This window comes from Gymnoscopelus braueri (genome assembly GCF_963280865.1).
Source record: "Gymnoscopelus braueri genome assembly, chromosome: 9".
Taxonomy (NCBI): domain Eukaryota; kingdom Metazoa; phylum Chordata; class Actinopteri; order Myctophiformes; family Myctophidae; genus Gymnoscopelus; species Gymnoscopelus braueri.
In genome coordinates this window covers 50255063-50280062 of record NC_137610.1, presented here as the reverse complement: position 1 = coordinate 50280062, position 25000 = coordinate 50255063, and the positions used below count along the sequence as shown (strand labels likewise).

Genomic DNA, 25000 nt, shown 5'->3' with positions numbered 1-25000 from the left:
TTGCTAAGCTGTCCACCCTAGAAATGAGGCTCAACGCCACTGAGAGACACAATGCAGGTATTATAACTTCATTATTTTAGTCTAGTTTAGTCATTAAATGCTCTAACTTGTGCTCACTTTATCCTTCAATTAACTGCTTCTCCTTTGAAGAGAGGAAAATAATCATTTAATTTCTCAAGTATAACTTCCCATTGTAGATTATGCTGATATTGTCTATCAGAACACCACAGATACTCATCTCTAGCCTCTTAATGTATTATTTAATTCTCTATGTAGATTTGTACTGAGATGTCGATACAGAACACATCATTGTTCATTGTATAGTTGCCTGCAAATCAATGCAAAACAATTTATATTTGATCCACAAAATTGACAAGGGAAGGCTTAAAGATTTGGTCAAATAAATTAACCACTCAAATCTGTGTTATGTTTAACTGATTGATTTATGATTTATTGATTTATGATGGATTTAATGCTAATGCTGGGATGATTTCAGCCCTCCTTGCTCAGCTGTCCACCCAAATGAGGCTCAACGCCACTGAGAAACACAACGCAGGTATTATAACTTCATGTTTAGTCATTAAATGTTCTAACTTGTGCTCACTTTATCCTTCGAATTAGCTACTTCTCCTTTGAAGAGAGGAAATGTATAATTTCTCAAGTATATCTTCCCATTGTAGATTATGCTGACATTGCCTTTCAGAACACCACAAATACTCATCTCTAGCCTCTTAACGTATTATTTTATTCCCTATGTAGATTTGTACTGAGGTGTTCATACAGAGCACATCATTGTTCTTTGTATAGTTGCAGAGGCTCGAGCCAGGCTAAGATTGTATAGTTCAACTTGTACTTTTTCTGTGACATTTCTCTGCAGTGTCTGTCAAGGCGAGCGCCAAGATGGAGGAAGGTAATTTCAACATATATATTATATTCAAAATAGATAATGTTTTGAAAATGCAATTTATATTTGATCCACATAATTGACAAAGTGAAGCTTAAAGATTTGGACAAATAAATTAACCACTCAAATCTATGTTATGTTTAAATGTAAACTGCATGAGTATTTATGATTGATTTAATGCTAATACTGGGGTGGTTTCAGCCCTCCTTGGTCAGCTGTCCACCCTGGAAATGAGGCTCAACGCCACTGAGAGACACAATGCAGGTATTATAACTTCATGTTTCGTAAGCGTTCGACACGGTAAGCGTTCGACACGGTGAACCATCAGATCCTCCTCTCCACCCTCGAGGGGATGGGTGTCTCAGGCTCTGCACTCTCCCTGTTTGCATCCTACCTGACGGGTCGCTCCTACCAGGTGATGCTGAGAGGGTCTGTGTCAGAACCACACAGGCTCACAACTGGGGTTCCCCAAGGCTCGGTTCTGGGTCCTCTTCTTTTCTCTCTCTACACTACATCTCTTGGTGCTGTCATCCACTCCCATGGCTTTTCCTACCACTGCTATGCCGATGACACCCAGCTGATCCTCTCATTCCCCCCCTCTGATACCCAAGTGGAGGCACGCATTGCTGCTTGTCTGGCTGACATCTCGGAGTGGATGTCGACAAACCACCTGAAGCTCAACCTGGACAAGACCGAGCTGATGTTCCTCCCGGGGAAGGGCTGTCCGCACCGAGACATAGCCATCACCATTGATAATGCTGTGGTGACCTCAACTCGGACTGCGAAGAATCTGGGTGTGACCCTGGACGATCAACTGACGTTCTCGGCAAACATCGCATCAGTGACAAGGTCCTGCAGATTCCTCCTCTACAACATCAGGAGGATTCGCCCCTTCCTCACGGAGAAGGCAGCCCAGGTGCTCATCCAGGCTCTTGTCATCTCCCGCCTGGACTACTGCAACTCCCTCCTTGCTGGTGCTCCGGCATCTGCCATCAGACCTCTGGAGCTTGTTCAGAAAGCTGCGGCTCGTCTGGTGTTCAACCGCCCCAAGTTCTCCCACACAACCATCCTTCTCCGTTCTCTACACTGGCTCCCCGTAGCGGCTCGCATCCAGTTCAAAACCCTGGTGCTAGCCTATAGGGCAGTGAAAGGAACAGCTCCTTCTTACCTCCGGGCTATGGTCGATGCCTACACCCCTGCCCGACCACTCCGGTCTGCCACCTCGGGGCGACTGATTGCCTCGTCACTCAAGGGTCCTTCTGGCCGATCCACACGGTCACGACTCTTTTCTGTTCTGGCCCCACAGTGGTGGAATGAACTTCCCACTGATGTTAGGACAGCAGAGTCACTGCCCATATTTCGCCGCAGGCTGAAAACCCACCTCTTCAGGAAACACTACCCTTCCTCTCTGCCTGACCTACTTATTGTTAACTAGTTGTACGAACGCTTGTTTTCTATTGTTGTATTGTTTATTGGATCTTGTTTAGTCGATACACTTTTTTGTTTTAGCTCATGCTCATTTGATTTAGCTATTTTGTCTCATCTGTTTAAGGAAATAGGTAGCTGATATATTGCACTTTTACCTTAGCGCTAGGTATACTCTTGGTTGCTTGTTTTTGCAGAAAATGCACTAAAGACTTCTGGTGATTAGTAGTTTTCGTTCCCTACCTATGTTGAATACACTTATTGTAAGTCGCTTTGGATAAAAGCGTCTGCTAAATGACTGTAATGTAAAGTAATGTAATGTAATTAAATGCTCTAACTTGTGCTCACTTTATCCTTCAATTAACTGCTTCTTCTTTGAAGAGAGGAAAATAATAATTTCTCAAGTCTCTTAAGGTATTATTTAATTCCCTTTGTAGATTTGTACTGAGGTGTCCATACCAGTGGCGGATCAACTCAAAGCCGGGCCGGGAGGTACAGCACAGTGATCAGGCCCCCCCTGCGCATGCACGCACGCGCGCAAAATTTTGCGGGTTTTGGGCGGATTCGGTCACTTTTTGGGGGGCTTTTTTTCACTTTATTTTGGTTTTAGGGTTAGGGTAGGGTTAGGTTAGGGTTATGTTGTTTAATTCTTATTTTTGCCTTATTTTACAGATTTATTAACTGACGAACCGGGCCCTCCAGGGTCGCGGGCCGGGAGGCGGCCGCCTGGCCGCCTCCCGCCTGGCCGCCTCCCGCCTGTCCGGGGAGGCCCTGGCCTCCCCGGACGTTCCGCCACTGGTCCATACAGAACACATCATTGTTCTTTGTATAGTTGCCTGCGTGGCTAGCGATGTAGGGGCTGGAGCCAGGCTAAGATTTTAGAGTTCAACTTGTACTTTTTCTGTGACATGTCTCTGCAGTGTCTGTCAAGGCGAGCGCCAAGATGGAGGAAGGTAATTTAAACATATATTTTATATTCAAAATAGATAATGTTTTGAAAATGCAATTTATATTTGATCCACATAATTGACAAAGTGAAGCTTAAAGATTTGGTCAAATAAATTAACATTATCAAATGTTATGTTTAAATGTAAACTGCATGAGTATTTATGATTGATTTAATGCTAATACTGGGATGATTTCAGCCCTCCTTGGTCAGCTGTCCACCCTAGAAATGAGGCTCAACGCCACTGAGAGACACAATGCAGGTATTATAACTTAGAAGTAATTCTTAATAACTTAAAGGACAACTTCACCCATTTTCAACCTATCTTCATATAATTGGTCCTCACTAATGCTCATAATTTTTTTTAGTTTGTTTTTCTACTCATTAGACAGCTGTGTACAATTAATAAACTCTTAACACAATACTAACAATACTTAACTCTATCAACACACTTAACACAATACTAACAATACTTAACTCTATCAACACTCTTAACTCTAACTCACTGACATGAACCTGATGGGTTGTTGCTCCGCTCAACACTTCACACACTCACACTGTTGCAGTGTGTAAGTTGCACACTTTGGTTCAGTCTCACTAACTTAGCTATTATGTCATTGTTCAAACTTTATTAAAGGGATATTTCACTTTCAAACATGTTTGGGGTCAACACATATGTGGGCTTTTGTGAGCACCCCAGGGAGACAGTTTTTAAGTTACTTTATTCAGTATTTAGATATTTGATATACATTTTATCGGACACGCACCTTCCTATACAAACCCTAACTTCAAACTCCACTTTAACCATGATAGATTCACCTTAAATACCGTCTTTGGTTCTGGTGACTGATACTGTCCTTCTAATGAGTGAGGGGGGCATGTTTTTTCAATAACTTTAAAAACAATATAATTTTTTCTTTTATATTTTGTTTTCATTTTCAAAAATACATAAAAAAACAAAACAAAAAAAAGGTTATTGAAAAGACACAGCCCGCTCACGCATGAATCCATCATGGTTAAAATGGAGTTTGAAGTTACAAAGGGTTTATTATACAGGAGGTGGGCGTGTCGGGTAAAAAGAATATCGAATCTATCTATATACTGAATAAAAGCAACTTAAAAACTGTCTGGGGTAATCTCAAAAGCCAGAGTAGACGTTAAAATTACCTTAAATATGTTTGAAAGTCAAGTATCCCTTTAAGCTGAATTGTTGATTTATTAACATTAAACATATTTCATTATGCATGTTTGTTTCATCCAGCTCTTTAGTAAACAGAATAGTACATTTTCAGGTAGGTGACAACATTTAAGCCAATCAGGAGAGAGCACTGAAAATGCTTTTTCTGTTTAATAAAAAGCTGGAGAGACATGGGAGACTCCTTTTACTGAACAAACAATCTATATCAATGAGTGCTATCAGAATATAGAGCTATTTAACACTTATTTTAACACAAATAAATAAATAACCCTACCTTTAATACAAATTAATTTGAGCTCAGAGAATAGATTTTTGATAGTTTAGATAATGTAATTTACTTAATATGTAAAGATTACCCACTCAAACAAAACTGCATGAGTATTCATGATTGATCTAATACCAATAATGTATAATTTCAGCCCAACTTTCTAAGCTGTCCACCGTAGAAACGAGGCTGGATGAAAAAGAAAACCAAATCGAAGAACTGAAGAGACAGCATGCAGGTATTAACCCGGTACATTTGCTGTTGTCCTCAGATACAAACGGGAAAAAAATGTGTTGTTGATGTCAATGTTCAGAAATAATGTTTGTTCATGACTATATCGTTTCTAGTTTCGTTTAATGACTATAGAGATACTGTGTACCGATTTGCGTGATGTTTGGACAAAATCTGTAGGAGTAATGTTAAAAAAAAATTGTTTTGCAAAACACGGCCGCCTGGTGGCGCTAAGAGGCCCATGTGAAACATTTGGGAAGCCAACGGTGCCGGAGATTAGCTGTCCACAGACGGACACACACACACACACGGACACGGACACCCGGACGGACGGACGGACGGACGGACAGGGTGCAAAACATAGTCTCCCCATGCCTACGGCCTGGTGGAGACAATAATACTTAACACTATAAAGACTCTTAACACAATCCTAACAATACTCCTAACACAATCATAACAGTAACAATACTTAACTCTATCGTATAAATACTTAACTCTATCAACACTCTTAACACTAACTCACTGACATGAGCCTGATGGGTTGTTGCTCCTCTCAACACTTCACAAACTCACACTGTTGCAGTGTGTGAGTTGCACACATTGGTCTGACTAACTTAGCTATTATGTCATTGCTCAAACTTTATTAAAGGGATATTTCACTTTCAAACATGTTTGGGGTCATTTTAACACTAGCCTTGATCTCCAGGTTTTTATTTTTGCTCAAACAGATAGCCTGGACCAAGCTGTTGATGTTTCTGGCATAGGAAGTGGGAGTCAACCTTTCATTTCCCCAACCAAGCAGAGTGCAGTGGGCGTCGCTCCAAATGTTGTGACGTCAGGGCTCTCAATTCTGCACATTGGGGGAGGAGGAAGGGCGCGGGGCGGGGGCGGGTGCACAGATCGGTGAACCAATGGGAGCCCACGGATGTTTTCGCCGTAGATTTTGAATCCGCCCCTCTATGCCAGATATCAGACACGCTGGGGCAGGCTATTTTAACACAGTACTTCGGCTTTTGTGTTGCTTGATTCAGTATTTAGATATTTTATATTAATTTTATCAGACACGCAACCTTCCTTTAAAAAACCCATTGTAACTTCAAACTCCACTTTAACCATGATAGATTCATCTTAAATACCGTCTTTGGTTCTGACAGTGACGACTGATATTGTCCTTCTAGTGTGTGAAGGGGGCATGTTTAACTCTCATCTTTAACTTTCACTAAGTTTCTCTGTTATATTTTTTTCAGATATGGCCACCAGACTGAATGCGAGTGAAAACAATGTGGAGGTCTTGAAGAAAGAAAGTGAAGGTAATTTGGAGATGACAATTTAAAATGTAAAAATGACTTGTTTTATTATTAATACAAATTAATTTGAGCTCAGAGAATAGATTTTTGATAGTTTAGATAATGTAATTTACTTTATATGTAACTTTACATGTACTTTATATGTATAAATTATGTGTCTGAGTTTACCCACTCAAACAAAACTGCATGAGTATTCATGATTGATCTAATACCAATACTGTGTTGATTTCAGCCCACCTTTCTAAGCTGTCCACCGTAGAAACGAGGCTGGATGAAAAAGAAAATAAAATCGAAGAAATGAAGAGACAGCATGCAGGTATTAACCCGGTACATTTGCTGTTGTCCTCAGATACACAAAGAATGTTATTTGTGTCATTGTTCAAACTTTATTAAAGGGATATTTCACTTTCAAACATGGTTGGGGTCATTTTAACACCTACTTGGGCTTTTGTGTTGCTTGATTCAGTAATAAGATATCTGATATACATTTTATCAGACACGCACCCTTCCTTTACAAACCCATTGTAACTTCAAACTCCACATTAAACATGATAGATTCATCTTAAATACCGTCTTTGGTTCTGATGACTGATATTGTCCTTCTAATGTGTGAAGGGGGCATGTTTAACTCTCATCTTTAACTTTCACTAAGTTTCTCTGTTATATTCTTTTCAGATATGGCCACCAGACTGAATGCGAGTGAAAACAATGTGGAGGACTTGAAGAAAGAAAGTGAAGGTAATTTGGAGATGACAATTTAGAATTGAAAAATGACTTGTTTTATTATTAATACAAATTAATTTGAGCTCAGAGAATAGATTTTTGATAGTTTAGATAATGTAATTTACTTTATATGTAACTTTACATGTACTTTATATGTATATGTGTCTGAGTTTACCCACTCAAACAAAACTGCATGAGTATTCATGATTGATCTAATACCAATACTGTGTTGATTTCAGCCCACCTTTCTAAGCTGTCCACCGTAGAAACAAGGCTGGATGAAAAAGAAATCCAAATCGAAGAACTGAAGAGACAGCATGCAGGTATTAACCCGGTACATTTGCTGTTGTCCTCAGATACACAAAGAATGTTATTTGTGTCATTGTTCAGACTTTATTAAAGGGATATTTCACTTTCAAACATGGTTGGGGTCATTTTAACACCTACTTGGGCTTTTGTGTTGCTTGATTCAGTAATTAGATATTTGATATACATTTTATCAGACACGCACCCTTCCTTTACAAACCCATTGTAACTTCAAACTCCACATTAAACATGATAGAATCATCTTAAATAACGTCTTTGGTTCTGATGACTGATATTGTCCTTCTAATGTGTGAAGGGGGCATGTTTAACACTCATCTTTAACTTTCACTAAGTTTCTCTGTTATATTTTTGTCAGATATGGCCACCAGACTGAATGCGAGTGAAAACAATGTGGAGGACTTGAAGAAAGAACGTGAAGGTAATTTGGAGATGACATTTTAGAATTTAAAAATGACTTGTTTTATTATTAATACAAATTAATTTGAGCTCAGAGAATAGATTTTTGATAGTTTAGATAATGCAATTTACTTTATATGTAACTTTACATGTACTTTATATATATATGTGTCTGAGTTTACCCACTCAAACAAAACTGCATGAGTATTCATGATTGATCTAATACCAATACTGTGTTGATTTCAGCCCACCTTTCTAAGCTGTCCACCGTAGAAACGAGGCTGGATGAAAAAGACAACCAAATCGAAGAACTGAAGAGACAGCATGCAGGTATTAACCCGATACATTTGCTGTTGTCCTCAGATACACAAAGAATGTTATTTGTGTCATTGTTCAAACTTTATTAAAGGGATATTTCACTTTCAAACATGGTTGGGGTCATTTTAACACCTACTTGGGCTTTTGTGTTGCTTGATTCAGTAATTAGATATTTGATATACATTTTATCAGACACGCACCCTTCCTTTACAAACCCATTGTAACTTCAAACTCCACATTAAACATGATAGAATCATCTTAAATAACGTCTTTGGTTCTGATGACTGATATTGTCCTTCTAATGTGTGAAGGGGGCATGTTTAACACTCATCTTTAACTTTCACTAAGTTTCTCTGTTATATTTTTGTCAGATATGGCCACCAGACTGAATGCGAGTGAAAACAATGTGGAGGACTTGAAGAAAGAAAGTGAAGGTAATTTGGAGATGACATTTTAGAATTTAAAAATGACTTGTTTTATTATTAATACAAATTAATTTGAGCTCAGAGAATAGATTTTTGATAGTTTAGATAATGTAATTTACTTAATATGTAAAGCTTACCCACTCAAACAAAACTGCATGAGTATTAATGATTGATCTAATACCAATACTGTTGATTTCAGCCCAACTTTCTAAGCTGTCCACCGTAGAAACGAGGCTGGATGAAAAAGAAAACCAAATCGAAGAACTGAAGAGACAGCATGCAGGTATTAACCCGGTACATTTGCTGTTGTCCTCAGATACAAACGGGAAAAAAATGTGTTGTTGATGTTAATGTTCAGAAATAATGTTTGTTCATGACTATATCGTTTCTAGTTTCGTTTAATGACTATAGAGATACTGTGTACCGATTTGCGTGATGTTTGGACAAAATCTGTAGGAGTAATGTTAAAAAAAATTGTTTTGCAAAACACGGCCGCCGGGTGGCGCTAAGAGGCCCATGTGAAACATTTGGGAAGCCAACGGTGCCGGAGATTAGCTGTCCACAGACGGACACACACACACACACACACACACGGACACCCGGACGGACGGACGGACAGACGGACGGACAGGGTGCAAAACATAGTCTCCCCATGCCTACGGCCTGGTGGAGACAATAATACTTAACACTATAAAGACTCTTAACACAATCCTAACAATACTCCTAACACAATCATAACAGTAACAATACTTAACTCTATCGTATAAATACTTAACTCTATCAACACTCTTAACACTAACTCACTGACATGAGCCTGATGGGTTGTTGCTCCTCTCAACACTTCACAAACTCACACTGTTACAGTGTGTGAGTTGCACACATTGGTCTGACGAACTTAGCTATTATGTCATTGCTCAAACTTTATTAAAGGGATATTTCACTTTCAAACATGTTTGGGGTCATTTTAACACTAGCCTCGATCTCCAGGTTTTTATTTTTGCTCAAACAGATAGCCTGGACCAAGCTGTTGATGTTTCTGGCATAGGAAGTGGGAATCAACCTTTCATTTCCCCAACCAAGCAGAGTGCAGTGGGCGTCGCTCCAAATGTTGTGACGTCAGGGCTCTCAATTCTGCACATTGGGGGAGGAGGAAGGGCGCGTGGCGGGGGCGGGTGCACAGATCGGTGAACCAATAGGAGCCCACGGATGTTTTTGCCGTAGATTTTGAATCCGCCCCTCTATGCCAGATATCAGACACGCTGGGGCAGGCTATTTTAACACAGTACTTCGGCTTTTGTGTTGCTTGATTCAGTATTTAGATATTTTATATTAATTTTATCAGACACGCAACCTTCCTTTAAAAACCCATTGTAACTTCAAACTCAACTTTAACCATGATAGATTCATCTTAAATACCGTCTTTGGTTCTGACAGTGACGACTGATATTGTCCTTCTAGTGTGTGAAGGGGGCATGTTTAACTCTCATCTTTAACTTTCACTAAGTTTCTCTGTTATATCTTTTTCAGATATGGCCACCAGACTGAATGCGAGTGAAAACAATGTGGAGGACTTGAAGAAAGAAAGTGAAGGTAATTTGGAGATGACAATTTAGAATTTAAAAATGACTTGTTTTATTATTAATACAAATTAATTTGAGCTCAGAGAAAAGATTTTTGATAGTTTAGATAATGTATTTTACTTTATATGTAACTTTACATGTACTTTATATGTATAAATTATGTGTCTGAGTTTACCCACTCAAACAAAACTGCATGAGTATTCATGATTGATCTAATACCAATACTGTGTTGATTTCAGCCCACCTTTCTAAGCTGTCCACCGTAGAAACAAGGCTGGATGAAAAAGAAATCCAAATCGAAGAACTGAAGAGACAGCATGCAGGTATTAACCCGGTACATTTGCTGTTGTCCTCAGATACACAAAGAATGTTATTTGTGTCATTGTTCAAACTTTATTAAAGGGATATTTCACTTTAAAACATGGTTGGGGTCATTTTAACACCTACTTGGGCTTTTGTGTTGCTTGATTCAGTAATTAGATATTTGATATACATTTTATCAGACACGCACCCTTCCTTTACAAACCCATTGTAACTTCAAACTCCACATTAAACATGATAGATTCATCTTAAATACCGTCTTTGGTTCTGATGACTGATATTGTCCTTCTAATGTGTGAAGGGGGCATGTTTAACTCTCATCTTTAACTTTCACTAAGTTTCTCTGTTATATTCTTTTCAGATATGGCCACCAGACTGAATGCGAGTGAAAACAATGTGGAGGTCTTGAAGAAAGAAAGTGAAGGTAATTTGGAGATGACAATTTAAAATGTAAAAATGACTTGTTTTATTATTAATACAAATTAATTTGAGCTCAGAGAATAGATTTGTGATAGTTTAGATAATGTAATTTACTTTATATGTAACTTTACATGTACTTTATATGTATAAATTATGTGTCTGAGCTTACCCACTCAAACAAAACTGCATGAGTATTCATGATTGATCTAATACAAATACTGTGTTGATTTCAGCCCACCTTTCTAAGCTGTCCACCGTAGAAACGAGGCTGGATGAAAAAGAAAATCAAATCGAAGAAATGAAGAGACAGCATGCAGGTATTAACCCGGTACATTTGCTGTTGTCCTCAGATACACAAAGAATATTATTTGTGTCATTGTTCAAACTTTATTAAAGGGATATTTCACTTTCAAACATGGTTGGGGTCATTTTAACACCTACTTGGGCTTTTGTGTTGCTTGATTCAGTATTTAGATATTTGATATTCATTTTTTCAGACACGCACCCTTCCTTTTCAAACCCATTGTAACTTCAAACTCCACATTAAACATGATAGAATCATCTTAAATGCCGTCTTTGGTTCTGATGACTGATATTGTCCTTCTAATGTGTGAAGGGGGCATGTTTAACACTCATCTTTAACTTTCACTAAGTTTCTCTGTTATATTCTTTTCAGATATGGCCACCAGACTGAATGCGAGTGAAAACAATGTGGAGGACTTGAAGAAAGAAAGTGAAGGTAATTTGGAGATGACAATTTAGAATTTAAAAATGACTTGTTTTATTATTAATACAAATTAATTTGAGCTCAGAGAATAGATTTTTGATAGTTTAGATAATGTAATTTACTTTATATGTAACTTTACATGTACTTTATATGTATATGTGTCTGAGTTTACCCACTCAAACAAAACTGCATGAGTATTCATGATTGATCTAATACCAATACTGTGTTGATTTCAGCCCACCTTTCTAAGCTGTCCACCGTAGAAACAAGGCTGGGTGAAAAAGAAATCCAAATCGAAGAACTGAAGAGACAGCATGCAGGTATTAACCCGGTACATTTGCTGTTGTCCTCAGATACACAAAGAATGTTATTTGTGTCATTGTTCAGACTTTATTGAAGGGATATTTCACTTTCAAACATGGTTGGGGTCATTTTAACACCTACTTGGGCTTTTGTGTTGCTTGATTCAGTAATTAGATATTTGATATACATTTTATCAGACACGCACCCTTCCTTTACAAACCCATTGTAACTTCAAACTCCACATTAAACATGATAGAATCATCTTAAATACTGTCTTTGGTTCTGATGACTGATATTGTCCTTCTAATGTGTGAAGGGGGCATGTTTAACTCTCATCTTTAACTTTCACTAAGTTTCTCTGTTATATTCTTTTCAGATATGGCCACCAGACTGAATGCGAGTGAAAACAATGTGGAGGTCTTGAAGAAAGAAAGTGAAGGTAATTTGGAGATGACAATTTAAAATGTAAAAATGACTTTGTTTTATTATTAATACAAATTAATTTGAGCTCAGAGAATAGATTTGTGATAGTTTAGATAATGTAATTTACTTTATATGTAACTTTACATGTACTTTATATGTATAAATTATGTGTCTGAGCTTACCCACTCAAACAAAACTGCATGAGTATTCATGATTGATCTAATACCAATACTGTGTTGATTTCAGCCCACCTTTCTAAGCTGTCCACCGTAGAAACAAGGCTGGATGAAAAAGAAATCCAAATCGAAGAACTGAAGAGACAGCATGCAGGTATTAACCCGGTACATTTGCTGTTGTCCTCAGATACACAAAGAATGTTATTTGTGTCATTGTTCAAACTTTATTAAAGGGATATTTCACTTTCAAACATGGTTGGGGTCATTTTAACACCTACTTGGGCTTTTGTGTTGCTTGATTCAGTATAGATATTTGATATACATTTTATCAGACACGCACCCTTCCTTTACAAACCCATTGTAACTTCAAACTCCACATTAAACATGATAGAATCATCTTAAATACCGTCTTTGGTTCTGATGACTGATATTGTCCTTCTAATGTGTGAAGGGAGCATGTTTAACTCTCATCTTTAACTTTCACTAAGTTTCTCTGTTATATTCCTTTCAGATATGGCCACCAGACTGAATGCTAGTGAAAACAATGTGGAGGTCTTGAAGAAAGAAAGTGAAGGTAATTTGGAGATGACAATTTAAAATGTAAAAATGACTTGTTTTATTATTAATACAAATTAATTTGAGCTCAGACAATAGATTTTTGATAGTTTAGATAATGTAATTTACTTTATATGTAACTTTACATGTACTTTAAATATATGTGTCTGAGTTTACCCACTCAAACAAAACTGCATGAGTATTCATGATTGATCTAATACCAATACTGTGTTGATTTCAGCCCACCTTTCTAAGCTGTCCACCGTAGAAACGAGGCTGGGTGAAAAAGACAACCAAATCGAAGAACTGAAGAGACAGCATGCAGGTATTAACCCGGTACATTTGCTGTTGTCCTCAGATACACAAAGAATGTTATTTGTCTCATTGTTCAAACTTTATTAAAGGGATATTTCACTTTCAAACATGGTTGGGGTCATTTTAACACCTACTTGGGCTTTTGTGTTGCTTGATTCAGTATTTAGATATTTGATATACATTTTATCAGACACGCACCCTTCCTTTACAAACCCATTGTAACTTCAAACTTCACATTAAACATGATAGAATCATCTTAAATACCGTCTTTGGTTCTGATGACTGATATTGTCCTTCTAATGTGTGAAGGGGGCATGTTTAACACTCATCTTTAACTTTCACTAAGTTTCTCTGTTATATTTTTTTCAGATATGGCCACCAGACTGAATGCGAGTGAAAACAATGTGGAGGACTTGAAGAAAGAAAGTGAAGGTAATTTGGAGATGACAATTTAGAATTTAAAAATGACTTGTTTTATTATTAATACAAATTAATTTGAGCTCAGAGAATAGATTTTTGATAGTTTAGATAATGTAATTTACTTTATATCTAAATTTACATGTACTTTATATGTATATTTGTCTGAGTTTACCCACTCAAACAAAACTGCATGAGTATTCATGATTGATCTAATACCAATACTGTGTTGATTTCAGCCCACCTTTCTAAGGTGTCCACCGTAGAAACAAGGCTGGATGAAAAAGACATCCAAATCGAAGAACTGAAGAGACAGCATGCAGGTATTAACCCGGTACATTTGCTGTTGTCCTCAGATACACAAAGAATGTTATTTGTGTCATTGTTCAAACTTTATTAAAGGGATATATCACTTTCAAACATGGTTGGGGTCATTTTAACACCTACTTGGGCTTTTGTGTTGCTTGATTCAGTATTTAGATATTTGATATACATTTTATCAGATACGCACCCTTCCTTTACAAACCCATTGTAACTTCAAACTCCACATTAAACATGATAGAATCATCTTAAATACCGTCTTTGGTTCTGATGACTGATATTGTCCTTCTAATGTGTGAAGGGAGCATGTTTAACTCTCATCTTTAACTTTCACTAAGTTTCTCTGTTATATTCCTTTCAGATATGGCCACCAGACTGAATGCGAGTGAAAACAATGTGGAGGTCTTGAAGAAAGAAAGTGAAGGTAATTTGGAGATGACAATTTAAAATGTAAAAATGACTTGTTTTATTATTAATACAAATTAATTTGAGCTCAGACAATAGCTTTTTGATAGTTTAGATAATGTAATTTACTTTATATGTAACTTTACATGTACTTTATATATATATGTGTCTGAGCTTACCCACTCAAACAAAACTGCATAAGTATTCATGTTTGATCTAATACCAATACTGTGTTGATTTCAGCCCACCTTTCTAAGCTGTCCACCGTAGAAACGAGGCTGGATGAAAAAGACATCCAAATCGAAGAATTGAAGAGACAGCATGCAGGTATTAACCCGGTACATTTGCTGTTGTCCTCAGATACACAAAGAATGTTATTTGTGTCATTGTTCAAACTTTATTAAAGGGATATTTCACTTTCAAACATGGTTAGGGTCATTTTAACACCTACTTGGGCTTTTGTGTTGCTTGATTCAGTATTTAGATATTTGATATACATTTTATCAGACACGCACCCTTCCTTTACAAACCCATTGTAACTTCGAACTCCACATTAAACATGATAGAATCATCTTAAATACCGTCTTTGGTTCTGATGACTGATATTGTCCTTCTAATGTGTGAAGGGGCATGTTTAAGTCTCATCTTTAACTTTCACTAAGTTTCTCTGTTATATTTTTTTCAGATATGGGCAGCAGACTGAATGCTAGTGAAAACAATGTGGAGGACTTGAAGAAAGAAAGTGAAGGTAATTTGGAGATGACGATTTAACGTTTAAAAATGACTTGTTTTAGTATTGATGCAAATTAATTTGAGCTCCGAGAATAGATTTTTGATAGTTTTAATAATGTAATCTACTTTATATGTAAAACTTATCTACTCAAACAAAACTGCATGAGTATTCATGATTGATCTGATACCAATACTGTCGATTTCAGCCCACCTTTCTAAGCTCTCCACCGTAGAAACGACGCTGAATGAAAAGGAAAAGGAAATCGAAGAACTGAAGAGACAGCATGCAGGTATTAACCCGGTACATTTGCGGTTGTCCTCAGATACACAAAGAAAAAAAAAATATATATATATATATATATATAAAACTCCAATTTAACCATGATAGATTTATCTTAAATACCGTCTTTGGTTCTGACGACTGATATTGTCCTTCTAATGTGTGAAGGGGGTATGTTTAACTCTCATCCTTAACTTTCACTAAGTTTCTCTGTTATATTCTTTTCAGATATGGCCACCAGACTGAATGCTAGTGAAAACAATGTGGAGGACTTGAAGAAAGAAAGTGAAGGTAATTTGGAGATGACAATAAAATATTTAATTTAATTTACTTTATATGTAAAGCTTACCCACTCAAAACTGCATGAGTATTCATGATTGATCTAATACCAATACTGTGTTGATTTCAGACCAGCTTTCTAAGCTGTCCACCGTAGAAACGAGGCTGGATGAAAAAGAAAACCAAATCGAGGAACTGAAGAGACAGCACGCAGGTATTAAACCGTTACATTTTGCTGTTGTCCTCAGATACACAAAGAAAACCAAAATATCTGAAACTAGTTATCTGTGTTTTTTTAAGTATAGAATAGTAATTCCAGTCGCACGTTTTAACCCCTATTGGAAACAGTCTAATGGAGGCATGAAGGAGTTACCTATATCTCTTCCAAAACAAAACAAAAACAGTCCTTTGAGGAGAACAACACTCTTCCTACCTTTTCCTCCTTGAGGAGCACAACACTAACTCTTCCTACCTTTTCCCAAAATCCTCTCACTCTCACCAGTGTGCCAGTGATCATCCTCCCCTATGGCAATGATGGCACCCGCGCCTAAGGTTGCCTACCCCTGCTATAAGATAGAGTTCTGGTTCAAGGGTTATTTAAACATCGCCATGGAACATCGGCAAGAATGTTTGACAACTGAATTCCGTTTAAGCCATTTATTTCCGTTGCACACATGAGCATATTGTAATTGGGCAAGGAGGTGATGAGGCTTCACGGTTATGGTTTTTACTATGAAAGACAGAAATACATAATTATTATACATACAACTCAACACATTAATGAACAACAATTAGGACAATAATGAGTAGCACTCTAAGGAGGAGTGGGTAGGCCTACCACTAATACACCAGAGCACTAAACATAATATTATCTAAATTAACTCACTGCATTTCCTAGATTACTGCTAAGTACATTATGTGCACTACACATTACACACAATCCTCTCTAAAGTGTTCAAGGCAAGCAGGTGAACTAACATTAATTACATTGATCACAAAGCAATATAATGCAACATGAGAATCATGAATTGTCAACAGAACTCACTTCAATGACGCATAACCAAGGCCTGCTGAGACTCCAAGGCAGAGGAGTTGTTGCTGCTGCTGCTGACAAACAATAACTAAGGGGACAGGCACTCAAGCAGTACTTATAGCAGGCCTCTAATTAGGAGTGAGTGAGGACAGGTGTGATTAGGGATTGAGAGTGAGTGAGAGCAGGTGAGGTGGGTGGAGCCAATCCATGGGAGCAGGCCAGGGGGAGGGTTGCTGTTGCTGACTAGCTGACTCTTTTCTACAGCCGCCCCCAAATACTGTAAGGATTTGCAACTCCTAAGAGTCACTAGGAAGTGTGATTTGGGGGTCCTTGGGGATTTCAGCCAGGGAGAGGGGTTCCGCCGCCCCATGAGGCTCACGGGGTCAGGGTGTGCGATACTGGGGACATCTCCTGGGGTACGGGTGAGTAAATGAGTGGTCGATGGTAGGGGTCTCTGAGCCTTGAGATGGTTGAGGTTCTCTCCCTTGCTCCGTCTCCGGATCCGTCTCCGGATCTCTATTTCGGACTGATGATAATCAGCGGCAGTAGAGGTTACTACATCTGGAGAAGGTTTCACTTGGACTGATGCATCGAGAGCTTGGTTTGGCTGCTGGATCTCATTTCGATGGGGAACTACACCAATAGATGGAGAGGCATTGGAGATGTGGAAGCACTTGGCACCCGATGGGTGAGGTTCGATGTACCTTGTTGGGCCTTGCAGTGTCCAACCAAGGAGAGTCTTGACTGCAGCCGGTGCTCCTGATGGACCAAATCGAACTGGGGCAATAGGGGAGATCAGGTGAATATTATCTGAGCCAATTAGAAGTAGTGGGGTGACCTTATGCATTGGTGACAGTGGGAGTCGACGTAGGTATTTATATTGTCTTTGAAGGGAAAGGACAGGATGTGTGTGCTCAGACAGAGCAAGTCGATCTGCAGTGAAGGCATGATTGATTTGAAATTCGGATCCGGAGGCCGAGCCCACCTGAAACGAGACACGAGCCCCCTGCAGCCTCTCCACTCCTTGCCTCACAGTTCTGAGGGACAAGTCCTCAGGTTCTCCATCAAGCTGGAGTCTTTGAGCTGCGGACTGCAGAAGGATGGTTCGCTCTGACCCGTCATCTAGCAGTGCGAAGGTCTCCAGGGTACGACTGCCATTTCGTAGAATGACCTTAACTAGTTTCAAGAGAACATGACCTGTGCGAGTTGGACGATCAAGGTAGAAGGTCTGGGCAGAGGAATTGACCAAGTTAGAACTGGTATCTGATGTATTATTGATCTCACAAAGGACTCGTAGGTGTCTCCTCTTGCATGTATGACAATCTCTCTTTAGGGTGCACTTAGCGGCAAGATGTGGTCTGGCACAGCGCCAACACCTCCGGTTTTTATTGATCCAGTCTATGACTTGCTGCTTGTTCAGGGCTCTGAAATCGGCACACTGGCTGATGTGATGAGTTGTAGAGCCACAATAGGCACAGGGGGACACAGGGGAGATTCGAGGTTTGAAATGCTCACCAATGTTGGCAGCTCCATATAATATGGTCGTGGAATGGGTAGGTGCTTGTGGTCTGTGTGATTGAGGGGGGTTCAGGCCTGGGCAGTCACTTCTAGGTTGGCAACGGGACTCCATTTGCAGCCACTCAGAGAGATGGGTAAGGTTGTAGGAGGCATCTACCTTGAGTCTGTGCATGTGACGCTTGAAGCGGCTAATCTGTTCGTGTGGGAGTTTCTCCAGTAGCCGATCTACATGGGAGCCACAGAAAAGTTCAGCATGACCCTGGTCGGCCATAGTTCTTAACAGCCCAACCAGGGCTTGGACACGTAAGGCAAAGGCGTCAAGAGCATGACCATCTCCAGGACGTACAGGGGGGAGAGCCATTATGGTTTTCAGTTCCTTGAGAGCCAACTGGCGTGGCTGGCCATAACGGTCATCAAGGGCTCTCAAGGCTTCGGTGAATGGCTGCTGGGCATAAGAATAGGCTAAAGCCAGGCGTCTGGCCTGGTCCACCTTAAGATGGTCAAGAAGAATGTGGAACTTGAATTCTTCGGTTTCATCTGGATCTAGTAGGTTGTTTAGGGCCATTCTCAACATCCTGTATTCTACCTCATCTTCTCTAGTGAAGTTAGGGAATTTAGGGGCTTCAACTGGCCTGTAGTGCCTGGATCGGACAGTAGGAGGTGCTGCAGGCTGCTGAGGGGCTAGAGGATGAGGTTGGATTGGAGGATGGAAAGGTGAATGACTGGGTGAAACTGGCTGATGGTGAAGAACTGGGAGATGCGTAGGTATGGAGGAAGGTGAAACTGAGGAATAAGAAGACATGAGCTGGCCAGAGGCTGGATGGTGTAAGGGGACCAGTTGGTTATGGGCTGGAAGAAGGGGAGGAGGTGACCTGGTTGCAATCTGGCCTGGTGGGCAAGGGTGCAATGCATTTGGGTGATTGGTCAAGGGGGGGCTGCCTTCTGGTCTGAAAGCTGCCTGTCGCTCCATGAGGCACTGCAAGATTTCTCCTTGCTGCTTCACAGTCTCAAGGAGGTATTTAATGATGTCAGCTTGGCTGGGCTGTGGTTCGTCTTCTGATGCTCTGGCAGCAGCTGTGATAGGTGACTGGGCTCTGCTTGGACTTGTGAGGAGTTGGCCATCGTCAGGGTGTTCCTCTTCAGAGTGCTCAGAATCCTCTTCCTCCTCATCATCTCCTTCATGCTCATGTGTGTGTTCTACACCACCCACCTCCGCACCCTCTAGGTGCGGAGGTGGGTGGTGTTGACGTCGAGGGTGGTGAGCTGCTTCGGTTGGCTCCTCTTCAGCCATGGCAAAGTTCACTTCCGGTTCTCGAAGGACCATATAAGATAGAGTTCTGGTTCAAGGGTTATTTAAACATCGCCATGGAACATCGGCAAGAATGTTTGACAACTGAATTCCGTTTAAGCCATTTATTTCCGTTGCACACATGAGCATATTGTAATTGGGCAAGGAGGTGATGAGGCTTCACGGTTATGGTTTTTACTATGAAAGACAGAAATACATAATTATTATACATACAACTCAACACATTAATGAACAACAATTAGGACAATAATGAGTAGCACTCTAAGGAGGAGTGGGTAGGCCTACCACTAATACACCAGAGCACTAAACATAATATTATCTAAATTAACTCACTGCATTTCCTAGATTACTGCTAAGTACATTATGTGCACTACACATTACACACAATCCTCTCTAAAGTGTTCAAGGCAAGCAGGTGAACTAACATTAATTACATTGATCACAAAGCAATATAATGCAACATGAGAATCATGAATTGTCAACAGAACTCACTTCAATGACGCATAACCAAGGCCTGCTGAGACTCCAAGGCAGAGGAGTTGTTGCTGCTGCTGCTGACAAACAATAACTAAGGGGACAGGCACTCAAGCAGTACTTATAGCAGGCCTCTAATTAGGAGTGAGTGAGGACAGGTGTGATTAGGGATTGAGAGTGAGTGAGAGCAGGTGAGGTGGGTGGAGCCAATCCATGGGAGCAGGCCAGGGGGAGGGTTGCTGTTGCTGACTAGCTGACTCTTTTCTACACCTGCCCTGTGGGGGACGTAACCTATAGCCTGGGAGGATGTAACCCATAGTCTGGTGGGAATGAACCCATAGCCCGTTGGAACGTATATGTATCCCATAGCCCAGAGGGCCAGATATGTATCCCATAGCCCAGAGGGACTACGGCTATGTATCCCATAGCCCAGAGGGACGATGGATATGTATCCCATAGCAACCCTCTGTTTTACCATAGCAACAACCGTTTTACCCCGTTTTAACCATCTGTTAGACTATAGCAGCCACTGTTTTCCCTTGACCACTCATACACACACAACCGGACAAACTGTTCTCAAATGACTATGAATAATTTAATGATAAAATGAATGAATTAAATAGTTAATACATTTTTATTTAATTTGTATTAAAAGCATAAACAAAAACAACAACAAAAGTCCACAAACAACAAAACTCCACAAATAGTGGACCTATATACAGGCATATTCGTATATATCAGTGGTTCTCAAAGAGGGTTCCGGGGACCCTCAGGGGTCCTTGAGGGGGTTCCAAGGGGTCCTTTATCCATTTTTACATTGGCTATTCAAAAATAGCAGATCTACAATCTTACAGCGCGTCACATCGTAACACGCTGCGAGCTGTACTGTACATCTGCTATTTTTTAACATTTTGGAAAAATATCGATCGAATCTTCTCTTCTGGGGGTCCCTGGCACAAAACCTTTTCAGATGGGGATCCACAGTCAAATACATATCAATTTGGGGGTCCTTGACATATAACAGTTTATAGATCTGCTATTTTCACTATTTCTTTTGACACTCTTGTATGATGAAGTAAGGCATTCATTTACTAAATCATAAAAAGTCTAAATGTGGAGATAAAAGGTTTTCTGCCCAACAACAACAATATGTTAAATATAAATAATGTTATAATTAATGGTATAATAAATGCTTTTATAATTATATAAATAATTATGTAATTAATAGTAAAATGTGTGCTCTTATTATTGCTGTCAGGTGGAAACCTTGTATGTCCAAAATCCTTCCTTTTTTATTATTATTTTAAAAACCAATCATAAATATAGTTTTTCTGAGCGATCTAAATGGCCGATCTACAAGATCACAATGTGTCGCATTGCGACGCGTTTTGAGCTTGTAGATCTGCTATTTTCACAATTTTTGCTACACTCTTGTATAAAATTAAAAAAAAAATGAAGGTATGAGGTTTCTGCCCGACAACAACTTTATAATCATACAAATAATTAGATAATTGATTGTATAGTATATGCTTTTATAACAATATAAATAACTTGATAATGCTCCTGTGTTGACAGACCAACCAAAGGTGGCCTTCTCTGCTGGGTTGGGTAATGATGGATACGTTGGACCATTTAGTTCTGCTACCACTCTGGTTTATAAGAATGTCATCACTAACATCGGCAACGCCTACAATCCATCTACAGGTGATTATGTTAATTATCTCAATGAGCTTTACAGTAAGTTATTATCTGAATTATTTTAATGAGCGTTATAAGTGATTATGTTAATTATGTTAATTAGCTTTACATTAAGTGATTGCATTAATTATGCTAGCTTACAGTATGTGATTAAGCTGATTATGTTAATTAGCTTTACATTAAGTGATTATGTCCATTATGCTAATGAGCTCTATTACGTGATTACGTTAATTATGTTAATGAGCTTTACACTGTCAATTATCTCTCACCAACTAATGACACAACTTACATCTCTGTGAAAACATCAGTAACAGCATGTGAAGGGTTAACTCTGCTGCGTCATTACAGGCTAAAATGTTCAAACATTCTTCTAAAATATGTGAGCTTGTAGATCGGCTTTTTGAAAATCTTTCCTATAAAAAATTGAGTTTAAAGTAGTTAACAGTGTTTAAAAGTGTCAACATGATCTGTGTGTGTGTGTGTGTGTGTGTGTGTGTGTGTGTGTGCGTGTGCGTGTGCGTGTGCATGTGCACACATATGTTTGCGTGTGCACGTGTTTGTGTTTTTATATATTTTCTAGGTTCTTTCCAAACTCCAGTGAAAGGAGTTTATTACTTCAGATTCACTGCAGCTACCTGGGGATCATCAGAGCATATGTCGATCCACTTGTATAAAAATAATCGGCTACTCATTGATAACTATGGACAGAATAATCATGATTATTTTGAATACATATCTAATGGAGTGATATTAGAGATGGAGCAGGGAGACACAGTACGCATGAGGATACCTGGTGGTCTGCACAGGCTCAAGGATGACGGATACAATCACAACACATTCAGTGGTTTTCTGCTCTATTCTATGTAACACTGCTTCTGACACGGCTGGAAACTCACTGAGTACATTTACTCAAATACTCTACTTAAGTACAATTTAGAGATACTTTTATTTTAATAATAATCATCGTCATCATCGTCATCATCGTCATCATCATCATCATCATCATCATCATCATCATCATTTTAACCACTATTTTGACTTATACTATTCAGAAATAGCTGATCTAAAAGCTCACAATGATGTGTTGTGAGCTTGTAGATCTGCTATTTAAAAATAAACAATTAAAAACGTGGAATCATTTTGAAAATATAAAATCACAAATCTCTGGCTCTTAATCTTTTCAGATGGGGGTCTGCAGCCAAATTATTAATTACATACTTAATTATACTTTGTTTCTTCAAAAATAGCAGCAATACAAGCTCACAATGTGTTGCAATGTTATGATCTTGTATATCTGCTATTTTCGAAAGATTTTGACAAAAATAAAAAAGTGAATAGTCCATTCTGCATAAAACACACTGTAAGTATGTTTTTATGACAATACTTTTGTACTTTTGCAGGTATTTTATTCTAACAGAGTATTTCTACATTGTGGTTACACTTGTAAGTCATTGTGGATAAGAGTGTAAATGTCTAATTGTAACTTATACTTGTAAATGGTATTTTGTACTTTTACTCCAGTAAAAATGTGAGTACTTCTTCCACCACTGGTCCTGGTAGCATTACATTAAAGAGCTTCCATAATGCTCATATTCATGTTGTCAATAAAGACACATTCAAAAGCACTATTGTGTCTATTGTATGTTTTAATGATCATTGTTAACCAGTGTATCATATTTTTTATTGTATTATATTTATATTTATATTATTGCATTATTAATCTGTATATCATTGCTGTCGTGCAGACACATTGTATCTCCATATTTCTTCTTTTTAAGTGTTATATTTTCTCTCCACTATGAATGCCCCTACGCTAAAAAGTAGCTAAAATAGCTGATCTACAAGCTCACAATGTGGCCATCCTGCAGATCTGCTATTTTTTCACAAACTTGAACATTTTTTAAAGTGAAATTGAGTGTGTTTTATGAATAGACCATTGAACCAATAAAAAGTATTAAGAGCTTATATGACTAAATAATAACTATATTGGATCTATTTCCTGAAAAGTAACAGTTTTGGACACACAAGGTTTCCACCTGACATTAAAGAATCATTTAGGTAACATTGTCTCATATTACATAATATTTACCCCAGCAACTAAACAAACTAAATAAACACTAAGCTATGATGACTAAAACTATGACTAAATTTAATGACAATTTTGTCATAAAATAATAAAATAAAGACTAGACTAAAATGTTAGAGAGGACTAGTGGACAAGAGATCCAGTAGAACTAAGACAAGTCATTTAATGCTTCTGAAAATAGCCGATCTACAAGCTCACAAGTCACAACGCGTCTGACTGCTTGTAGATCGACTATTTTCGGCACACAGTATCAATCAGCCATTAGGACATTAATCAAGGCCTGCCAAACTTTAGTGGACTAAATCAATGTAGATTTAGTGGGATCTAGAGAGCACTTTCCTGTAAAGCCTTGTACAGCATGAGAAATCTGAGATGGGAGATGATGACCTCAGGAGGCGGCTGTTTGTGGCTCCAGTAGAATCAGTACTGAAAGTAGCTTTATTAAAACAATGAACTACTGTCATTCTATCAACAATTACAATATTTTTGAGAGAGTTTTCATTTGCACTATTGTAGACTTACAAATGTGTGCTCATTCACATAATATTAACTGAGATTATTGAAATGAAATGCCGTCCTCAGAAGGCATTCTAAGGCACAACTCAAAGATTATAGGTAAATATATGGTAGTTCTAAAAAGGTTAAATACTTGGATGTAGGCCTAATGATCATTCTCGCTTTTGATGTTATTTCTTTTTTAAAGGCATTTCTTATTCTGTCCTCAAGAGGTTTCCGTTGTCCACTTTAGTTCAGATGTTTAGAATCAACTATGTCTCTGCTCCAAGTCAACTTTATTGAGAAAAAGTAAAATGTGTGTGTGTGTGTGTGTGTGTGTGTGTGTGTGTGTGTGTGTGTGTGTGTGTGTGCGTGTGCGTGTGCGCGTGCGCGTGCGCGTGCGCGTGCGTGTGTGTCTGTGTGTGTGTGTGTGTGTGTGTGTGTTTGTGTGTGTGAACATGTAGATCTGCTACTTTTGACAGTGCAGATGATCTCAAAAACACAAAAAAGCTAAAACATGGAGATAAGAGGTTTCTGCCCGACAGCAACGATTTAATTAACAACTAAAATGACACAGATACTTTACCAGATTTAAAGGTATGACAACGTACAGGCTTTCCGGGTCTAAATATTGTTTTTTCTTACTTGTTTGGTCATGTGTTTCTTAA

The 25000-nt window shown here is 38.7% G+C and overlaps 2 protein-coding genes across 2 annotated transcripts in view; both read left to right on the top strand.

The window, feature by feature from the left end:
* LOC308092366 (uncharacterized protein) overlaps positions 1 to 25000 on the top strand; it is a gene marked incomplete at both ends in the record, with an annotated part of 50326 nt that overhangs the window by 16 nt on the left and 25310 nt on the right. Inside the window, 5 exons of the mRNA XM_080438217.1 lie at positions 1 to 57; positions 878 to 910; positions 1106 to 1168; positions 3250 to 3282; positions 3475 to 3537. The exon at positions 1 to 57 is cut by the window's left edge and continues 16 nt beyond it. Coding sequence (XP_080294343.1) covers positions 1 to 57; positions 878 to 910; positions 1106 to 1168; positions 3250 to 3282; positions 3475 to 3537 — 249 coding nt within the window. The remainder of the gene's footprint in view (positions 58 to 877; positions 911 to 1105; positions 1169 to 3249; positions 3283 to 3474; positions 3538 to 25000) is intronic.
* On the top strand, positions 13203 to 22760 carry LOC308091940 (complement C1q-like protein 3). Its single transcript, XM_080437710.1, has 8 exons — positions 13203 to 13295; positions 13655 to 13717; positions 14672 to 14701; positions 15144 to 15176; positions 15367 to 15450; positions 15669 to 15731; positions 21629 to 21757; positions 22332 to 22760. The coding sequence occupies exons 2-8, from the start codon at positions 13657 to 13659 to the stop codon at positions 22616 to 22618; spliced, it is 687 nt and encodes a 228-aa protein (XP_080293836.1). The 5' UTR covers positions 13203 to 13295; positions 13655 to 13656; the 3' UTR covers positions 22619 to 22760.